Source organism: Mytilus californianus, unplaced genomic scaffold (genome assembly GCF_021869535.1).
Source record: "Mytilus californianus isolate M0D057914Y unplaced genomic scaffold, xbMytCali1.0.p SCAF_1, whole genome shotgun sequence".
Classification (NCBI taxonomy): Eukaryota; Metazoa; Mollusca; class Bivalvia; order Mytilida; family Mytilidae; genus Mytilus; species Mytilus californianus.
Genome location: NW_026262581.1, coordinates 119,598,848 through 119,622,102, shown reverse-complemented (window position 1 = coordinate 119,622,102; position 23,255 = coordinate 119,598,848). Strand labels below are relative to the sequence as shown.

The following is a 23,255-nucleotide window of genomic DNA, read 5'->3' as shown; positions in this document are numbered from 1 at the left end:
CAAAAAGTCATAAGTCGACAACAAACTGACATGGCCATTGCATAAAACGAAAAAAAAGACGAAAAGACAAACAACAAGACACAAAACACAACATCAACCCTACCAAAAAACCGGGGATTATCTTAGGTGCTAGGAAGATCTTGCTCCAAATGTGGCACCCGTCGTGTTGCTCATTTAGGTACAAAACCCGGTTATAAGTCTAATTCGTTAGGTAACAATCGAAGAAAAGAGGACGGGATTGTGGTTACGACAATTGTAACATATCCGACGTCATCTGTGAAACAAATATTCCATACCGGTTTATGTAAATATATTAAGTAGTTTGCGTTGAAATCACTTACTTTTATGCATTTGGAAAATTAAAATATACAAGTGTAACAATTGTTATGGTACACCAAGCAATGTGTTGTTGATGATAAATTTTGAGCCGAATTTCTGTTATATGTATTCTCAGCTATCCGCCATTCAAAAGATTTAGGCCCTGACATATCGTATCGAATATTGGCTTATGTTTGCGACCGTATCATATGATTTTTAGATGATGTTGTTGGGTTTTTTGATAAGATATATTGATGATGTCCTGTTATTCAATTACCCACATTTCACTGCATCTCATATATCCAAGTAAACTTTAGATGAGGGATAATACGGAAACTAGAAGGATACTTCATATCTTGATCTTTTTCTCCATATCGACATAGATGGACGACTGTAAACTAGAATTATTGAAAAAACTTCATGACTTCAACTCTCCAATCGTCCTTTTTCGCAACAGTACCATACCCTGTGTCTCCTTTTATGGCGTTTACTATACCAGAATAGTCATCTACTCTATATTTAAATGCAAATTTTATGTAACATTGTGTTTGGTTGAAATTTTCCGTGAAATCCACAGGTAACATGTCGTACCAAAGAAGTGAGCCGTCATATTAAATTGCTTGGATCAATAAATGTTCGATTACACAACATCATCATAAATTTAACAATACTTTCCTCAAAAACGACGTTTTGGTGTGATTTTATCCGAACTTGAAGCGTAGAAGTATCGTAGTAACCTATCTCAATCATAAACCGAAAGAACAATACTGTAGTTACCGCTTTTTTTATCATTGATATGGTCATAATTTATCATTGACATGGTCATAATTATAAATTAACTGTTTACAAAACCTTTTTTCGAAATACTAAGGATTGTCTACCTAATGAATAGATTAATAGATTACCTTCGCTGAATTTGGCAAAACCTTCTAAATTTTGGGTCCTCAATGCTTTTTAACTTTTTGGGGGCTTTTTTTTTATTCGAGCGGCACTGCAGATAAAGCCCCAAACAACATCGTTTTTGTGTGTAAATCACAAAACATGAACTGCTTGATAAATTAACTGTTTACAAAACCTTTTTTCGAAATACTAAGGATTGTCTACCTAATGAATAGATTAATAGATTACCTTCGCTGAATTTGGCAAAACCTTCGAAATTTTGGGTCCTCAATGCTTTTTAACTTTTTAGGGGCTTTTTTTTCGAGCGGCACTGCAGATAAAGCCCCGAACAACATCGTTTTTGTGTGTAAATCACATAACATGAACTGCTTGATAAAATGAATTAGGTATTAACAATTCACTTGGAAACTCCACATATACCCCCCACGACACTTACCAAGGAGGAAATTCTGGATACTCTATGTTCTATGTTCCTTTGGAATGTCAACTAAAGATGAAGAACTGGATTTTCCATCACTGTATTGGATACCTAAACTAAGCAAGTGTCCTTACTGGGTCTTCCAAGTGCTCCAAGAAACCTCTTTCTAAATTATTAACATCAATTTTATCAGCAATCAAAGCCGGGCTTCAAAGTTATTGTGAAACTACCTATTCTAAAGGTGGCGTGAATCAGATGTGGACACTAAAACATTCCAAAGATCTTTTAGAGCACATACAATCTAAAACTCTTTCACCTTGTAATAGTATTAACACATTTGACTTTTCTACACTTTACACAAGTATTCCCCATTCCAAACTAAAACACAAATTGAAAGAGTTGGTCCTGCTTTGTTTAATAAAAAAGAATGGCCAACGTAGATACAAATATCTTGTCTTAGGGTGGGATAAATCATACTTTGTAAAAAATCACTCTGATTCAAACAAAACATTCACTGAAACTGACACTATCATGATGCTTGATATCTTGATTGACAACATATTTGTTACGTTTGGAGGACGTGTTTTTTCACAAACATTCGGCATTCCCATGGGAACCAACTGTGCTCCTCTTCTTGCCGACTTGTTCCTTTATTCATATGAGGCTGAATTCATACAGGAATTCTTAGGAAGAAAGAAAAGAAGTAAGCAGTAAGCAGTATCCTTTAACTTTACTTTCCGCTATAAAGATGATGTTTTCTCACTAAATAAATCAAAATTTGGTGACTATGTTGAACGCATCTATCAAATCGCACTTGAGATAAAGGATACAATAGATACAGTTAAGTCTGCCTCATATTTTGACTTACATCTAGAAATTGACAATGAGGGTCGGTTTAAAACAAAATTTTACGACAAAAGATATGATTTCAGCTTCCAAGTTGTGAATTTTCCATTTCTATTTAGCAACATTCCAGCAACACCTGCATACGGAGTATATATCTCCCCGTTGATACATTATTCCAGGGCTGGTATTTCCTATCCTGATTTCCTTGATAGATGGTTGCTGCTCACAAGGAAGCTATTAAGCCAACATTTCCAAGTGGTGAAGTTAAAATCATCACTTCGTACATTTTACGGACGCCATCACGAGTTGGTTGACTGGTATGGAATATCCATTTCACAGATGACAGCAGATATGTTCCAATTGTTGTAACTACAAACCCGTGTCCTTTTCCCCGAATGTGACCTATCGAATTAGACTTATAACCGGGTTTGTACTAACACGAGCAATACGACGGGTTCCACATGTGGAGCAGGATCTGCTTACCCTTCCGGAGCACCTGAGATCACCCCCAGTTTTTTGGTGGGGTAAGTGTTGCCCAGTCTTTAGTTTTCTATGATGTGTTTTGTGTACTATTGTTTGTCTGATTGTCTTTTTCTTTTTTAGCCATGGCGATGTCAGTTTATTTTTGTGTTTGAATGTCCCTTTGGTATCTTTCGCCTGTCTTTCACTGGTGAGTCTTAGTAGACAAAACACGCGTCTGGCATTCAAATTTTAAGCCTGGTAACTATGAGTTGATTTACACTTTAAATTAATTTACTGGCGATTTTAAAAAACTTAAATGGTGTTATGGAACATTTATCCATAATGATGGCCATTTACATGTTCTTGTATATGTATTTTAGATATACACTTTCCTCCCTTTTTAATGTTCTGTAGACACCCTTTCTGTTGAAGGACACATACACATGTTTGAAATGGTCAATGTATTTTAGGTTTACGCAGTTTGATAATAGCAACCTAATTTCTTTAATTGAACCATACACTTACAAGCTGAAAAAAAAAAATTTTCTCAAAATTTATAGCATTTTCACTTGACAGTTTAATTAACTCATAAATATGGTCGTAGCACTTTAGGAAACTTAATTTCTTTTTCTTCACTTCAGTCATACCATATAAAAACAATATGATGTAATGCCAAAAGAAAATGAATAGCTTCAAATTAACAATACAGTGTCATGCAACTAAAATGAAATAAATTAGAAAAACAAACTGCATTGGGATTTAATTCTTTGATTTGCTTTGGAGCAATGCAAAAATTCGTTGGACTAATTAAAATGTTTGTTATAATATTGCATTTTCCATACTAAGGTTTTAACATTTTTGTCATACGAAATTAATCTTCTTTTAGTAATTTGGATGAAGTTACTCTGACAGTTGTGAAACAGAACGTTATAATGAGATTTTTGAGAAGATTGTGTTTAATTGATTTGATGTTAGTCTTTTGTACTTTTTTCATAACGGTAAATGGCTCTAGAAAATGAATTTTCAATTCTATATTTAGCCAGCTGGCAAATTTTCCCGACTTTATCATTTCAGTTCATGTCTTGCAGACGCTAGATTGCTTAATTGTACTGTTTGCTTAATTTTTTACCATCAATTGTTCCTCAGCTGTTCTAAAACATATCGTGAAACACCAGTTGTTTTTTTTTTAATCATAAGTGCATAAACAGGAAATTTTAATATTCCTCTTTGATGTTTAGACTTGCTTTTGACTATGTTCAAGTATTGACATTATCAGGATGGTTAAATATCATTTGAAAATGAAATTGTGATTAAGAACAGGTTAGGCTCACCTTTGTGTTTAATTTTCCCACTAAACAACGATTTTATGAAAATCAATGGCATACATTTAAGTAGACCGATCAAGGTGAAACAGTAGTATTTACTTTCCGGGAACTAGGTTGCTCTTTTATATACCCTACTGAGGGCAATATATCTTAGCATTGTGATTGATCAAAACATACAACATCTATTGAACATATTTTTCCTAGCTGAGGGATCATCATTTGTACAAAAATATAAAATAATTCTCTACATACAGGTGAAAAAGAATTTACAGATTTTTGTATTAACTTCATGATAAAAGCAGCAAAGCACTAGATGCCTTACTTTATAGAAATAACACTAACAGAAGACGGTCAGCATACATATTCACACTTATTTCCGACTATCATAATGAAATTACTTCAGTTAACTGTGTGTGTACGCTCTGTTCCAGTGTTAGAAAGTGGTGAAAATTCTAAAAAGGCTATCATTTTTCAAAAATGTTGAAGTAAATAAAACACTGAAGAAAAGCAAAGTAACACTGTCACCTAGAATACACCTTATCGCTATTTAGTCCAATCCGAAGAAAAAAAAACCAGTCACTTAGACAACTTCCTATTTGGGTCAAGTGGTGCAAAAAGAAAGGTGATAAATAACGATCTTAGGGAGGAAAAAGTTAAGAAAGCAAACATTTTGAAACTGTGATGGATTATGATTCACTTTTTTAAAACAAAGTAATAAAAATGCTTTGTTTGAAGTTTTTACGATGGTTAAAACATTTATCTTTGAAAAGTTTTATGCGCAATACATTGTTTAAACAGGGCCCTTGGTAGCTTCAACTGCATAAAAAAGTTGTGTAATTTTAGAACTTATCCGGATTTGAATAAATAGCGATAAGGTGTATTAAAAATAGAGCGTTCCGGTTTAGCTGTCCATGGGAAATTAACAATTTAAAAAGATTGAAATAGCGTAAACAATAATGGCAAACACCGTCTTAATATATAAAGTTGGCTTGGAAATAATTTGATTTATCAATTGTAATGGATTAGTCGTCATTTAAATCCCACCCCCCCCCCCCTAAAAAAAACAACATGTCCTTAAATTTATTAAAATTCGTGTTATAGCTAATGATACGAAATATTTTTCGGTAGAACGTCCACTGGAAAATTTCATGTATGTTTTAATCAAATCAAAGCTAGCAAACAAATTAACATCTCGTTGAACTAGTGGTCAAGCAAGGAAACAAGACGAAACAACAAATAATGATTTCCATGGTCTAAACCTAATCTGGCACAACTTTTAGGAATGTTTGGTATTAAAAGCTCAACTTCGAAATTGGTTTTGGCCTTCAAACTGTAATATGCTTGGTATCTTCGATTCATTTTTACAAATATTAAGTAGATGCCGCTGCTGATGAACGTTTGTTCTTGAGAGTATCTGCAGCTTAGTAGTAAGCACTTCAGCGCTGAAATAAAGTATGGTTGATATCGTTATTTCTTCTACGTTTATTGTTTATAAAATGTATAAATTAATCTAAACACCAAGGTTTTCCTTTTAAAGCATATTTGGCCTTACATTGATTTTGCACTTTTGAGAATGTTTGGATTTTCAATGCGCTTCATTTTCGTAATTGAAATGGCCTTCCCACTGTTGAGTCTTATGTATATAGAACGTACGTCTATCGTACTAAATTAAATGTTGGTATCTTTGAAAACATAACACAGAAAAACTTAAGATTACACAATCCCAGTACAAATCAGGTATGAACGTCACATTAATCTCCGAAACATAAAAATTACATAAAATAAAAAAAAAACATACAAGACTAACAAAGGCCAGAGGCTCTTGACTTGGGATAGGCGCAAAAATGCGGCAGGGTAAAACATATTTTGTGAGATCTCAACCCTCCCCTATACCTGTAGACAGTGTAGAATAAACAAACACACAACAATACGCACAGTACAATTTAGTGTAAAAGAAGTCTGGAGTCCGATGTCAGAATAGGTAACAGAAGAAACTAAGCTACATGACAATGATACATAAATTTACAAAGTACTACTAGCAGTTACTGACATTCCAGCTCCAGACCTCAATTAAACTGATTGAAAGATTATGTCTTCATCATATGAAAATCAAGCACAATCCCTCCCTAGGGATTTAGTATCATACCATCATAAAATATATGAGAACATAACCCGTATCATGCCAACAACTGGTTTTAGAATAAATGTGTTTATTTCCGATGCAAAGACGCTGTGAGTGAATCAATATTAATTCCAAAATATGCCATCTTCAATGACCTGACAACAATATCGTAACTATATTTCTTCTGAATAAGTCTGTTTAAAGGTGTAGTTAGCTTTTGGGGAGAATGACGACATTTTTGTGCTCTGTATAGAATATTACCATAAAAGATTGGATGTGAAATACCTTAACGTATAAGATGTCTGCATGTTGATTTATATTTACGAATGATGTCCTTGTACCGATGATAAAATTTAGTAAATGTTTTGACCAGTTTGTGATATCGAAAACCCTTGTGTAATAATTTTTCAGTTATACAGAGATTTCTTTCGTTGAAATCAAATACGTTGTTACATACACGAGCGAATCGAACAGGTTGAGATATATAAACACCATACGATGGTGACAAAGGAACGTCACCATCTAAAATGGATAATTAACAATAGGAATGAAAAATCATCTTTTTTTTCGTAAATTTTGGTATTAAGTTTCCCGTTAAAGATATAGATATCAAGATCCAGAAATGGGCAGTGTTCATTGTTAGTATTAGCCTTATTTAAAGTCAGTTCAGTAGGATAAATCTCTTTAGCCAATATATCATCCAAATATCTAAAAGTGTTATTAAATTTTTGTATCAGATGTTGTTTCGATGGGTCTTTGCAGATTTTAATCATAAATTGTAAAGCATAACAATACAGAAACAGGTCTGCAATTATGTTAACTTGTAAACACTATTTTCACTAAAGTTTGACTGTGAGTACAGTATAAAATCTGACACTTTAACTGTTTAAATGAAGTTCATTATGACATTTGTGTTATTTATGTATACCTTGTAAACACTATTTTCACTAATGTTTGACTTAACCATTATCTGCAAACATTTTACACAACTTCTTAATATGTTTAACATCTTTGTTGCCTGTCCGAAGCCATCTGTAACCCAGTGTCGTTATTTCCTGTATGCCATGTTTCATTTTTAGTTTATGTTGTAGTATAAATATAGACGTTTATTTGCTCTTTAGAATTCTATCCAAGTTTGTCATAACGGGAAGATCAAAGCTTACATTTCGGTATGGTTTTAACTCATTGTTGAAGACCATGGTACAGTGACGTATAATTTTTCACATCCTTGTCAGTGGGTCATTACTGATAGTTGACAACTTAGCTGACATTTCCTAATTTTCATTTTAAAATTCTAAACACCAAATATGTTCTTTAATTCTAAAACTGAGCCCATTGTGTTTAGAATATTAACACTATCTAATAGTGTAAGATATGTGATTGCGATTGTTTTCTTCTTTTCCATGTTTACCTTATATTACCGATATCTTGATGTTGTCGCTACAGAATATTTGGTTTCATTATGACAAGAAGGTTGCAAATGTACATATGTCCTTTGAATATTTATTGAATGGCAACTCTCGACGGACTTGATCTCGCCACCAAGTCTATAACTTTTGCCCCCTGTAGAATACTGATATTTTATAATGGTAACAGACGTCTTATTAATTGTTTATTTATGCATTTGTTTTATAAAAATAGCATATTTTAGACTGTCAATATCTTTGTTGTTATTTTGATTCAACATTAACTCAAGCTGCCGACAAAGTCGGAGTGACTTGTCAATCAAAGAGAGTATTTTTGAATTAAAGTAAGGAGTGATTGACTGTAGTAAACAGTTTGGTATTAAAAACGGGAAAACTATCTTTCTTGTTTTTGATTAACTTTGTATTTTCAAATTGTATGAAGATTCTGACGTTAATGAACTTGATAGTTCTCAACATCAGTTCAGTGAAAACAATTTTTTTCGACAAATATTGTTGTCAGCATGTGTCATAAATGTAACTCATATATGTTGATAAAGGGAAGTAATCACGTTATGTCAAGGTGGACGTAAAACAAATCATTTACTATTTGACCTTCAACTGATATACTATTATGATTTCTAAAATACGCTTTGGACATTAAATTGCAGTAATGAGCTAACAGAACATTCGTGTTAACCATGAAACTGATTTTGTCATACACTCTGACAAACACTCACCGACACAAGGGAATACAGTATCATCAAAATTGTAAAACTAATGAAGTTATTACTACAAGCTTTTCTACGAGTAATGAGGCATAATTCATTTATCAGAAAAATATCAAAAAGTCCATTCCATATAGAATAGGAAATGTCACTTTAATTCTTCCATAATATATCTTGATTGAGAAATAGTATAAGGAACTAACGATACACTATATTACAGTAAATAAATGTAACATATATCCTATCACATTAATACATTGGTATTTGGGTTTGATTGAAAGTAATTTTTACTCTTGGGTTGCGAATTAATTTTTAAAAAACGTTATTGCTCGAGTATGGAAAGATGGATGCTCCATTTCCGTCATAGACTCCCTATTTAATAATTAATAAACAAACTTACGATGAGTGATTGAACTGAAGCCTCAAATAATACAAATATTACTTTATAAAACGTTAGAAGGTACTGTGACTGTTATCGCTGGTTAGTACAGCAGTGTTGTTTCTACCTTTTAGACCATTGTGTTCTTTTCTTCCATAATCCACGATCGTGTCTTTGTACTTTTATTTACTGTTTTGTCAATCTTGATACTATCCATCGCATATTTGCCTACTTTACACAAGAGCGCATGTCTGTAGAACTAAGTCAGAAAGGAGAAGGTATGATAAGTTAACCTTTTTTACCCCTTTTATTCGAAAATAAAAAAAAATATTATCAATCTTTCAAAAAGTATCATTCAGATGTTCAGTAAGCACTATTTTTCTTATCAGATTGCAGTTTATATACTTTTTTATCAGATTGCAGTTTATATACTATTGATTTTTTTTTAAATGTTACTGGTTAAACCTCAAAACAAACAGTAATAAATAAAATCAATAGTATATCTTCTTGATGTCTTTTTGTACTCTGACAACTGATTTTGAGAAAATATGAAAAAGTGCCCAAACCCATTAACAAATCTAATACTTTACCAGAATAATAAAATTATGTAAGAAAACCTCTAGGATTTCTTTACTGTCCCTTTCCATTATTATTATTATAGTGTTATTTTAAGGAAGTGCCAATCAAAGTTCATTCAACATATGCTTCACTTAGTTCAGTTGTATAAGATATCGATACATACGTAATGAAGCAACAAAGTTTAACAATCGTATAGATCAAGGTATGTCGTTATAGATGTTACAGCAGAAAGACACTAAGACATATTGTTCTAATGAGAGGATTGGTTAATAATACCTGTTACTACAAGTAATTTGTCTTCAGATTCGTTAATGTTGAGTAATTGTTTATCAAGTGGTTTATTATACGTTCATCATTTCCTTCTTGACCAAATCAATACAATTTCTACTGATAATGATATTTGATGTGAAATCTATAAAATGCAGATATTCACTTCCTGTGTTCGGTTACCGTTTCACAACACTTTTAAATTTATAATTTACAAATACACATGCAAGAACATAAAGCAGTATTAATTTTATCGAATATCAATTACCTTTTACATGCATTATTTATACCTACAGGTTGCACTTCTGTAAATATAGACAATGCAATTTCCCATAGGAACTCGTTTTACGGCTAAAACTGTGCCACTCTTACTGTGAAGTTTCGTAAAATAATATATCCTAGAATGGAGAATGCATATGCACTACTATTTTTTTTTCAAAGGTCAAAACATAGGGATGTGCCGCAAATTTTCAACATGTTTAAGCCTCAAACTTCTAAGAGTTTAAACTTATAGTAAAAGTATGTACAACCCCTGCCTTCATTTTGGGTCTTCCTCAGAATTCAATTTGGCCGCTATCCCTGAGTATCTATTCTGGTAAAATTCCAAAGTTGTGTCTCTGTGAAATGAAACATAGAAATCATATCTGGGAACTAGAAGATGAACGAAACAAAATATCTATAAATATTATATATCTCATCAAAAGAGGCGTGATTTGTGAAACAGCTGTATTTACAAAGTGCAACCTACGCGATTTTCCTGGGAATACGAATTTTTTACTACATGACTAATCTTTAGTACATATAAATTTGAGTGACTTAGTTTTGAAGTCTATAAACACTTAGTAATGGATTATGTTACTTGACAAACTGTAAACTAGTATATGTATTTATGTATGATTGCGGTCAAATATGAGTTACAGTTGTTCGTATTTTCGTTCAAGCACTGCTAAAATTCCATCTATCATTCCATATTGTAATAAGAGTTGTTACCGTTAACCATTGTTCTTTGTTAATAATAAATTTTGTCTTCATTTCTACATTTTTTTCTGCTCTTTGGTCGGGTTGTTGTCTCTTTGAATACTTTGAACGACAAAATTATTTTATTTATTAATATTACTTTTACTGTTAAGTCTGTTTTTTGTGATATACATTTGACGTTACTCTGTACTAATATACCCCGTCATACTTTGAACCACAATATTATTTTATTTATTAATATTAATTTTACTGTTAAGTCTGTTTTTTGTGATATCTATTTTACGTGACTCTGTACTTATGTATCCCGTCATACTTTGAACGACAAAATTATTTTATGTCTACCTGTGCGAATTTCAAACTCGCGATTTTAACGCCGGTACTTAAAACCTTCCATCTTTTATGGGTGGACTTATATAGATAAATAAAATCGTATAATATAAAAGCAAAATGAAGATATTAAATTTGATGTATGCCTTTTTGTGCTTCTTCGTTACATTTGTTTGTTTTTATAGTGATTAGGATGATAACACAATGTTGACTGCTGTATCCCTATTTTTGACATTTTTACCTATTGTGTCTGTTTGTTTTGTTCACTCATCGTTGTCAATATAATGGAATTTCATGCGACTGTCATACAAGTGAGAGGTTCAGCTAGCTATAAAACCAGGTTCAATCCACCATTTTCTACATAAGAAAATGCCTGTACCAAGTCAAGAATATAACAGTTGTTATCCATTCGTTTGATGTGTTTGAGCTTTTGACTATGAGGGTCGGTTGAAAACAAAACTTTACGACAAAAGAGATGATGTCAGCTTCCCAATTGTGTGTGAATTTTCATTTTTAAACCAAGAGTTCCAAATGGTGAAGCTGAAATCATCACTTTGTAAATTTTACGGACGCCATCACGAGTTGGTTGACCGTTATGGAATATCCGTTTCACAGATGATATCGGATATTTTCCTATGTCGTAACTACAATCCCGTTCCCTTTTCACGAATGTGACCTACCGATTTAGACTATTTACCCCTATTTGTGACATTTTTACCTATTGTTTTTGTTTGTTTTGTTCACACATCGTTAATTTTGTCAATATAATGGAATTTGATGCGACTGTCATGCAAGTGAGAGGTTTAGCTAGTTTTAAAACCTGGTTCAATAAACCATTTTTTACATAAGAAAATGTCTGTACCAAGTCAGGAATATGACAGTTGTTATCCATTCGTTTGAGATTTTGATTTTGCCATTTGATTAGGGACTTTCCTTTTTGAATTTTCCTCGGAGTTCAGTATTTTTGTGATTTTACTTTTTTTTTGACACATTCTCCGTTTCCATTCTCAATTTTACCATCATAGTAACTGTCAGGTACGATAACCTTTAAACAAATTTATAATACACATTATAAAACACAACAAGACATATATATGAATCACAAATGGCATCAATTTCCATCAAATAACATACAATCCACAAAAAAAGAAGCGGATAGTTAGAATATGAATACTACATATATAATGCACGAACTGTTGTTCTTTAGATTAATATTCTTATACAAAAAATACGTTTTACTCTATAGATGGTCTTTCATTTTCCCTCTACTTTTTGAGTTTGATTATTTTTATGACAAACCTGGTGTCTATTTGTATTAACATGAAATATTTGACAGACTACCTTAATGGTCGATAATTATTCATATTTGTTCACTTTGTTACTGAAATTAATCATGGCCTTCCACGTAATTTTTGGTTTGACTATTATAATCTAGAAGTTAGATCCTGCCTCGGGGTACGCCTCTTTGGTTGTGCAAATTGTTACGGCGGGATGATTATATAATGGGACATTGCTTAAGTTAATATCATACTTAGCTACCCTTTAAAGTTTATTTTTCTTTCGTTGAATATGAGTAGCTCATGATATTACTTTGTAACTTTCATTTTTTTTGGTGTTTTGCTCCTTTGTTTAGAGAGGCTTTCGAGTGTATGATTCATAAATGGCGTTCCGTTGGTTGATATAGTCGAGTGTTTGATTTTGTTAGGTTTTATGGACTTCCCCCTTTTTTAATTTCCATTGGAGTTTATTTTTCTTTAGTTGATTATGAATAGCTCATGTTATTACTTTGTAACTAACATTTTGTTTTTTTGTGGTTTGCTCCTTTGTTAATGACGTTCCTTTGGTTGACATAGTTGAGTGTTTAATTTTGTCAGTTTTTATGGGCTTTCCCTATATTTATTTACCATGGAGTTCGAAATTTTTGTTAAAACCGTTTTTTCATACAAAGCGCAGGTTTAAATGGCGTTTTAAGTAGCAATAAAAAGTCAAGACTATGATTTTTATTCCTAGATTGTTACTGGTGTCGTCTTGATTTCTTCAAAGTTGCCACTGATTGCTAATATATAAGACCTGAGAACATGTATAGAGTCGTACCGTTGAATGGTTTTGCCCTTTACATTTTACACTACCTTATTTTAAGATATCTATGAAAATCACATAAATTAGTTTTTTTTCAAATTATGTACCTGTAATAACTAATATGATTTATTTTATAATTTTCAGACTACATCTGTTTCTGTATCCGTATTAACGCTTAGTGCTATATCTGTTGAGAGATACTTCGCTATATGTCAGTTCTGGAAAGTTAAACCTGCTTCAAAGACTATAAGTTGTATCCTAGTTATTATATGGTGTGTTAGTTGTCTAATATCAATACCTCATATTGTATATATGACTGAAAACCACACATTTCCGGAGTCTATGACGTCGTTATTGACATTTTGTAAAATTGAAATGGATGAGGACCATTATTTGGGCTATAATATGTTGAAGATAACAATGTTATATGTATTACCGGTTCTGATCATGACGTTTACGTACTCTGTTATTTCCCGACATCTGTGGAAGAATGAATTACCAGGAGTGTCAGAAGAAGGTAAAGTATTATATTCCTTAATAATCATTATGTTTATGGCTGTTCGATGAGTACTGATTGATATTTTAGTCTTAGATACATATTTTTTTTTTATTAGTTGTTATTGGCTTTGAACTAGCTGTCAGTAACTGCAAGTACTCTCAGATCTGTACTAAGTGTCTTTTTTGTTGTTAGGGATGAGGGATTGATAAATACCCTGCCACGTACGGTTTGTGTTTATGTTTGATGTTTTTTCTGCTTTGTATCGATCTGATGAGTTAAGCCTTTTTCAACTGATTTTTATAGTTTGTTCATATGTTGTGCTGTTACACCACATTCCCAGGTTAGAGGGATGGTTCGACGCTCACAAACATGTTCAACCCCACCACATTCTTTATGTGCATGTCCCAAGTCAGGAACCTGTAGTTCAGTGGTTGTCGTTGATTCATGTCTGTCATGTTTGTTTTTCGTTAATTGTTTTGTTATAAATTAGGCCGTTACTTTTCTCAATGTAATTCTTTCATATTTTTCATGTCGGGGCCTTTTATAGCCGACTATACGGTTTGGTTTTTACTCATTGTTGAAGGCCGTACGGTTGCCTATAATTGCTTACATCCACTTTATTTGAACTTTGGTGGCTAGTTGTTTTATTGGCAATCATACCTCATCTCCGTATTTTTATATTATCCAATTTATAAGTTAGTACGTGCAAGTTCTAATAAATTATTTATACGATAATTACTTTTATAGTTTCACAAAAACATTCGTGTAATGCAAAGAATTTCTAGTAAATCTAAAAAAACCATATCAAAATTTTGCAAAAGGTGCTATCCTATATTTTGACAACCACTGTTTACAAAAACATCTGTATACATTACATATAGTTGAAAAGCCCTAGTCCAAACCTTGTTCATATAGTTAAAAATATACATATCAATGACAACATGCATGGCGGGAAGAGGATATCTGGATGTATTCTTTTTCTTTAGGCCTGTTCATTTTAAATATAAAAGTAAATGTATAAAATCCATAAAGAAATTTTGTTTTATTTTCATAAATGGAACTTGTAAGATCCTACTTCCATATGTCAGTTATATGTATACTTCATTTTTACTATATATGTAACCGATTAATGATGAAAAATGATATCACATTACACCAATTATTCGTTTATCTTCAAACATCATATTCTTTTGCTTCGCAAAGTTTTGAAATTGAACTTGCCAAACGGACTATGTGATAACAATTGCCATACTCCTGACTTGGTACAGGACATTGTAAGAATAAATGGTGGGTTGAACCTGGTTTTATGGCTAGTCAAACCTCCCGCTTATATAGCAATGTTACAAATACCGCTAAAATGACAACATTACGTGACAGGAATTAAGTACAAATAAATGCAAGAACATTCAGGACAGAGAAATACATAAATAAATAACATAATAGTCCATTTCAACATGTAAACCACAGAATAACAACGAACACCTTAAATTAATTTACGACAGAGCACAAATACAGCACAATCGAATAATGAACTGTACGTCACACAAATGTATCAACGCCATAAAAAGTGACGTCACAGGTAAATTTCTAAAAATACAATATGAAATTGGGATTAAGTTTGTAATGGTGTTATTAGTTGTATTTTCTAACCATTACAAGAATATTAATATAGAACTGTGTTAGTAATGGTGTAATTATTTGTATTTTAAGTAATAAAATAAATGAGTTCACTATTTGATGAGAATACAGTATAGATGCGTGGATTAAACCTGACTCCTGTCCGTCCCCCGCTAAAAGGTATCACTTATTGATACTAATGTTTAACAACTAGTGATCAGTTCTAATAGAGAAATCATTTTCCGGTTATCTCAAGTTTCTTTGTTACACCATTATAACAATAGTTTACAATTTTGATGCTATAATGCAACCTTTTGGGAAGTAACAAAAGCCACTGTTTACTCTCTATCGTGGATAAGTAATCGAATGTGCATGGGAGAGATTAATAAAGCATATGGAGAGCAAATTTTCAACTTCTCGTATATCTAAAGTTTATATCATAACATACTCATGTGTTCGTGCCCCGCATTGTAAAGCTTTAAAATTCAATACCTATTTTGGTAATGTATCCAACTTATGCATAGCTATGTCCAGGTTTGATTTTACTGTATGTCCGTTTTGGTTTTATCAGCTTCATGATGTGTCTAGCGGTGGTGGATTTGCATATAGTTTGGGCCCAAGCATCACGGAAGATACATTAATTGAGGAAATGCACATCTGGTGCAGAAACATTAATGCGAATGCATACTTGGATCTTTAAAACCATAACATTCAAAACGATATGTTTTACAATTATAAAAAAAAATTATGTACAATTTGTGATTTATACATCGACCTAGTTACCGACATTATAAAGCTTTCGTTGATAAATTTAATGAATGATAAAAAGTAACATGTGTTGTAGAATTAGGAGCTAATCGATATCTTGCTTAAGCCTTATCAAGTACAATGAAAGTAAAGAGTTTGGGAACGCAAAAGAATTGTAAATCATTTGACAAATGAAAACAAAATATGTCTTTTTTTATAATGAATAATTGTTTTTTCTACAAATTTGTTGGTTTGTTTTGAATGCTTGCACTTTCAGAAGTTATTCTGAAACTATTCAGATAAGACGGCGTTAATAATTTCTTAATATTAACATTATTTTTAATAGAATAAATTGGATACCTAGCTATAAAACCAGGTTTAATCCACCATTTTATATATAAGGAAATGCCTGTACCAAGTCAGGAATATGAATAAATAAAGACAACAGTAGTATACCGGTGTTCAAAAGTCATAAATGGATTGAGAGAAAACAAATCCGGGCTACAAACTAAAACCGAGGGAAACACATCAACTATAAGAGGAAAACAAAGGAACAATAGGAACACTGAAGTGCAACAAAAACAAACGCCAACATACATAAAAACGAACTATTTGATAACAACTGCCATATTCCTGACTTTGTACAGGACATTTTAAGAAAAATGGTGGGTTGAACCTGGTTCTATGACATTTGTTTCCATTCGTTTGATGTGTTTGAGCTTATGATTTTGCCATTCGATAAGGGACTTTCCGTTTTGAATTTTCCTTATTCGGTTCGGTATTTTTGTAATTTACTTTTTGGATTGACCTTTTTATTGATACAAAAAAAAAATTTGCTTTGTAATAAAATTATTGATACTTAATTTAGAAATGTTATTATAAATGATTAGAGAAGTACCGTATAAGGAACAAACTGAGACATCTCATAGTGGTGAAATGGAAATTAAATCCTCGTCTAATACAGCTATTAACTGAGAATGTCATTAATATGCGACACATACTTGTGAAGACTGTCAATGTAATTTTGCACAAATTAAGAAAATAAACTTTCATTTTGGATACACTGACAGTTTAATCTATTTTTCCTACAATTCTAAATGCTGTTAAACCATATCAATTCTAGTTAATGACAATTTATTTATATTTCTACAGATCAACGACCAGGAAAATTCGCCACAAAATCTGGACCTGAGTCGCAAATGAGGTCGAGAAGAAGAGCAGCCAAAATGTTAATTACCATTGTGGCAGTGTTTGTTATCTGTTTCTTTGTTGTTCATCTAATACATGTTTTGAGGTAAGACCATAAACAATAGCAATACAAGGACTGTACTTTGTCCTTTAAATCTATCACGATAAATGCCTCTATAAAACATAAATCCTTAAACCTTGGTACGTTGCTTTAAGTCTTTAATCTAAAAAAATATTATTCATACAAATTATTGTACTTTTTCTGAATTTGCGAAAAAGTTACGTGCGCCCGAAGCGCTTTTCTTGATTTACTTTCATTAGGAATGCTTCAAAATAAAATTGAGAAATGTTTAAATACGTACAAACGTGAGGATTTAAATGACTAAAACCAGACATAAAAGAACAGCCAAATTCATCAAAGGTTAAATTTTCCAAAGGATAGAAACCTTAGTTTCATAATAATGATTAATTTTAACCGAGGAAAAGTATGTTATAAATCATGTCAGTACCGAAGCCCTGACTACTGAGCTTATAAAACCCTTGGTATCGACCCAGCGTTAGTAAATGAGAATAATACTCTATAAATTTCCTGCGTCGGAAGCTCTTTTCTGGTTTTGCTTTCTTCGGGAACTTTCAAACCTAACTTTTGAAAGCCAGGAATGTATGAATACATTCCTTTTAAAGTTTCAAATTCCTTGTCAAATACAATATCTCTCGTTTGATATTATGCTAAAGGTCTTAAAAAAATAAAATATTAACTATTCGACCCCTGTTTGTCATCACCATTTATTTAAAATGAATGACTTATTGTGTTCCGTTATAAAGATATCAGTGTCTGCTAATGTAATTGTGTATTAGTATCAAGATAATTGGTTTAATACTTAAGCTGAGGAAAGCTAAGTATATTAAATAGACTGAAATAACAAGTACAATCTTTAAAACGATATCAGACGCCTTTAGATGGGAGCATAGTTATGTTTAACAAATGAATTGTTTGATGTTTTATTCTATCATATTAAATTGCCCTAAATTTGACGTCAAACGTATGACAATTCTAAAAATTGAACACTCGCACTTGTCTCTTAGCAAATATACATATATACCTTAATTAACTAGTAAAGGTATATAGCGTAATTTTTCAGAAACAAATGCCTGTGAAATTAAAATAAAATAAAATATATACATTGGAACACATAACAACTTGAAAAAAGGTTTTAGAATTTAGAAGAAAAAACAATGATAACTATACAAGGATAAATAATATAATTACAGACGAAAACTTAAACCGACTGCGTCTGAAAAATAATATCAATAAAGTAACGTTCTCCTGCACAGACATCATTATATTCCTAGGTATAAATTACGCCCATCCTTTCATATAAAGATGCAATCATAGATACTGACCATAGACCAATTTATCACTAAACATATGCTTCCATTCTGCGACAAGTTAATTTTGTCAATTTATCAACCTGACAATTTCTCTCATTGTGTCTTCTTTAAGAGAAAGAACCAAAAAGAACATATTTCATTCAAACAAGTTGCAATTCAAGGTTATGTGATTACGATGTACCATTAGGGTCAAGTATATTGATTGCTTATACTGTAAACAAAAACAGTATGTTCTACATGATTTGTTATCCTTGTAGTTTAGGCTGTATTAAAACAGCTAAGATAACATTCAAGACAATAACATAGCAAAAAGTAAAATAAAAAAAAATATCAACTCCAAGGAAAATTCAAAACGGAAAGTCCTTTATAAAATGTCAAAATCAAAAGCTCAAACACACCTACCGAATGGAAAACAACTGTCATATTCCTGACTTGGTACAGACATTTCCTTATGTAGAAAATTGGTGGATTAAACCTGGTTTTATAGCTAGCTAAACCTCTTACTTGTATGACAGTCGCATAGAATTCCATTATATTGACAACAATGTGTGATCAAAACAAACAGACAAAATAGGTAAGATTTCAAGACCATCATGTATTATTTGTGAGGTAGATACGGAATATTTATCAACAAGGTCTTGGTATCTTCCAATAAACCTTTTTAGAACATAGCAACATATATAACATTTTGAGAACATACATGTGGCATCAGAACATAGCACCATATTTTGAATTACATGAATATTTCTAGATCTTTTTTAATTCAAAGCTTATTCCGTTTATACAGTGTATGTTTTCAAATCGTGCAAGTCATTTTTCAACCTGTACACAACCAGAACAAATGCATACAGAATCATGGATACTATGTTTTATTAATTATATTCTTGGTTCAAAATGATATATGTTAAATGATTTGGCTATGAAATCTTATGAAAATTATTCCCCACACCTCTAGCCGATGATATTTATAACTAAAGCCTTTATCGGTCTAAATTTGTCTGGCCTAATTGTGTAATATGAATTTAAAATATTAAAAGACAATCTAACTTAACATGAAACTATATTCTGATGGAGTGTTAAAAAACGTGGTCTGAATTCAGAGTTATGCTCTACTGTTATTAATATTAGATCTGGTGATATATCCGTGTTACAAAAGTCAATAAAAAACATATATTAGAAATCTAATGAAGTTTTCTATATTCTTTAGATGACTTTTTCTGGTAAAAGAAATTGCTCTTTCTTAAATTCATTTGATTAAAAATGATTTTAATACTTTCGTTTTTCAAACTAAACTATCTTTCTAAAAAAAAAGTGTGTTTTATTTTTTTTGGATAATTTAGATAAATTTCAAATAAAATTACAATACATTTTTTATCTTTTTTTAAAAACTTCTTATTTTTTTTGAAAACCTATAAGCAATGGACATTAATTTCAGTTAAATTTGCTTAAAAAATAAAATAACAAAAATGTCGAACTCCAATGAAAATTCAAAACGGAAAGTCCCTATCAAATCGCAAAATCAAACGAATGGAAAACCCGTGGCGGATCCAGAACTTTTTATAAGGGGGACCCGCTCCAGTCATGCTTAAGTGATTCCCTATATAATCAACCACATTTTTCCCACAAAAGTGGGGGGGGGGGGGGGGTCCCCTCTGGATCCGCCTATGAAAACAACTGTCATATTCCTGACTTGGCACAAGCATTTCCTTATGTAGAAAATAGTGGATTAAACCTATTTTTTTAGCTAGCTAAACCTCTCACTTGTATGACAGTCGCATAAAATTCCATTATATTGACATCAATGTGTGAACAAAACCAACTAGACATAATAGGTAAAAATGTCAAAAATTAGGTTACAGCGGTCAACATTGTTTTATAATCTTAATCACTATAAAATCAAACAAGTTTGTCAACAAAAACTGCGTTTCATGTAATGCTCTTGTCAAATAGATGGTATACGCCGCACAGAAATGTACAGAATATACGAGAAGAGAATAAAGAAATAAAAATATATCATTATTTTAGAAAGGAAATTTATTTTGGCAGTGGTTCGAACTAAACGTTTGTCAGTCTTTTGTCTTGTTACATAACAAGCTTTTGTTTGTTGAAAAGTTAAGAATAAAACACGATAACTCTTAAATAGAAAGACCTTGAGTGGATTCAATTTTTACTTGATTCTGTTGCCATTGTCTCTATATTTTTAAAACAAAATAAACCTTTATTTTAACAGTTCCTTGGGACTTATATTCAAAAATATCGTTTTAAAAATCACACAAAATAATGATATAAACACATAGGAAATCCCCGCATATCCTAGTAAATACATGCCCATTGCATTGTAACAAATATTATTAATTAACTACTTTGTTATTAGACTTCATATGGTAAAAAACTAACTGCATGTGTTACTAAACAAAGTCGATTCGTTTAATACAGAATACCTCGGCCAATATTGATCTTTTTCGCATTGGCCAAGTTTTTATGCGATCAATACAGAATTTCATGAATTTAACTCTAAAGTGAGGATGAACACCACCTTAATGTTAACTGTTGTTTGGAAGTACTGTTTCATTTATACACTAACATCGTGCCTTAACGTTCAGTGTGGCATGATGAAATAGTAAATTCATTTTTAGGAAATCTTTTGTAAGCAGGCACTTTATATGGTAGTCCCAAGTAGGGAGCCTGTTTACTACATTGTAACAAGTTTCATATTGGAGACTGTATTGATATTGTCAGTTATGTTGTTTTACATGATATTAAATTGGTTCCACGTATTTTCAATAAATTAAAGCATAATGCATTTTCATTACAGCTGAAAAGACGATGACGATTAAAGTTTCACAGCTACTTAGAATTTTCATTTATATATATATTTTTTTCAACATTCAAAATAACTCGAAATATTTTTTTAAACTGATTAAATGTATGGTTATAGGTATTACAAATATTGAAACATGCTAGCGGACAGGGTTTGATAAGTGTTCCTTTTAATTCGAAAAATCAAAAGATATACATTAAACAAATAACAAAAGTCAGTTAGTCACAAGATGGACGTTTGCAAGGTGTCAGCAATTATACTTTCGAATATTTTCTTACATATTTGCTTTAGGCGATAAAGCTTTTGCATTTATAGAATGTTTTTTCCCGTTTTTAGCCTCAATTTTAAAAAACCTATTTTTTTCTATTACATTTGTATTGAAATTCTTGACTATAAATCATCAATGGCAGATGTGGATTTAAAGGGGCATTAGCTACGTGATATAGAAAAAAACAAAATATGATTTGTTTTTTTGTTAAATCATAAATGAGAGTGAAATAATGATATACTAATTCGTTTTTATCAGCAGGTTTGGTTTAGTTTTATCAAAATTGCCAAAGAAACATCGCTCATGAATTATTCACTTGCAAGTGAATAAATCGACCTCATTAAATCCGTATTCATGTGAATTTCAATTAAACCCCTTAGATAGAGACGGGTTATGCATGAACTAGGCGTGTTCAGCTATTTCAAAGAAAAGAATGTCAACAATTGAAGTGAAACAAGGGTCAACCATTTGGATTGACTGATTCGATCTACAAAAACTCATTCTAATACAGGTAAAAACGATTATTATCATATTTTTAAACCTATAATATGAAATAAAACAGACTTAAATAAATCTAATTGCACTAGTTCTGTATCTATTTATATCTCTGTTTATGTTTATATCGGGTTATATGACCGTCGACAGTCTGCGGAGGTCACCTCGATGGTTAATTAGATTGCGTCTAGACTAAAATAAACACGAAATGCTGATACATATGATCGGGTCCGTGCATCGTAAATTGTTTATTTTAGACTTTTTATTATTTGGATATACGTTTTTGTATGTTATAAATCAACTATGAGAATTTGAGTCAATCGATGAACATGAATTTGACAGCTAATACCCCGTTAAGAGACACCGAGAAACCTCATTTTCCCTGAGTATTGACAACTGATAACAAATCATTTAAAAAGACTGGAAAGTCGATATTTCGAGTTGTTTCAGTTCGTAGAATATTCAGATTTCTGAAAATCTTTGTGCCTAAAATGAGACCTTGCATAAAAATGAGCTCGGTTAAGACTGATTCTGTTACCAATTACCAAAAAGTATTCACTTTTTGAACTGCCTGAAACCAATAAACGATAATTTATATAAACATATCGTATAAATCAAATTCAACTGCCAAGAATAATTTGATGCTTTGTCCATAGCTGAGCTTCGTTGAACCATAAGCAAGATTGCGTTTGACAAGAAATGGTTGTTTCAGATGTAAAAATCATGTTCACCCATGATGTAAATTAGGGGACAGTGCAACAAGTAATGCAATTTGGTTTCTATAGCACCACGTTAACAGAGTAGTGAGGTCACAATATTTGTATTAAAAAGATGCTGATTCATAGAAATGCATATTTCATACGACGTCTTCAGTGATACATTTGACCTACTCACTTAAAATGTAATAATATGAATGTTTAGTTACTTAAGACTGGGCATAACTTCTGAGAGCTCTAACTGAAGTACTAGCTTTAGTAATCACAGGAAGAAGATTTCAAAAGTGTACAATTGCTGGTAAATAATAATTGGAAAAAGGGCAGTTCTTGTACGAACAGGGGAGTAATAACGAATTTCTCGCATAATAATTATTTCTAGTT

The 23,255-nt window shown here is 31.7% G+C and overlaps 1 protein-coding gene across 1 annotated transcript in view; it reads left to right on the top strand.

The window, feature by feature from the left end:
- Positions 1-23,255, top strand: part of LOC127732418 (orexin receptor type 2-like) — a 92,063-nt gene that overhangs the window by 43,543 nt on the left and 25,265 nt on the right. Inside the window, exons 2-3 of the mRNA XM_052241452.1 lie at positions 13,276-13,648; positions 17,147-17,288. Coding sequence (XP_052097412.1) covers positions 13,276-13,648; positions 17,147-17,288 — 515 coding nt within the window. The remainder of the gene's footprint in view (positions 1-13,275; positions 13,649-17,146; positions 17,289-23,255) is intronic.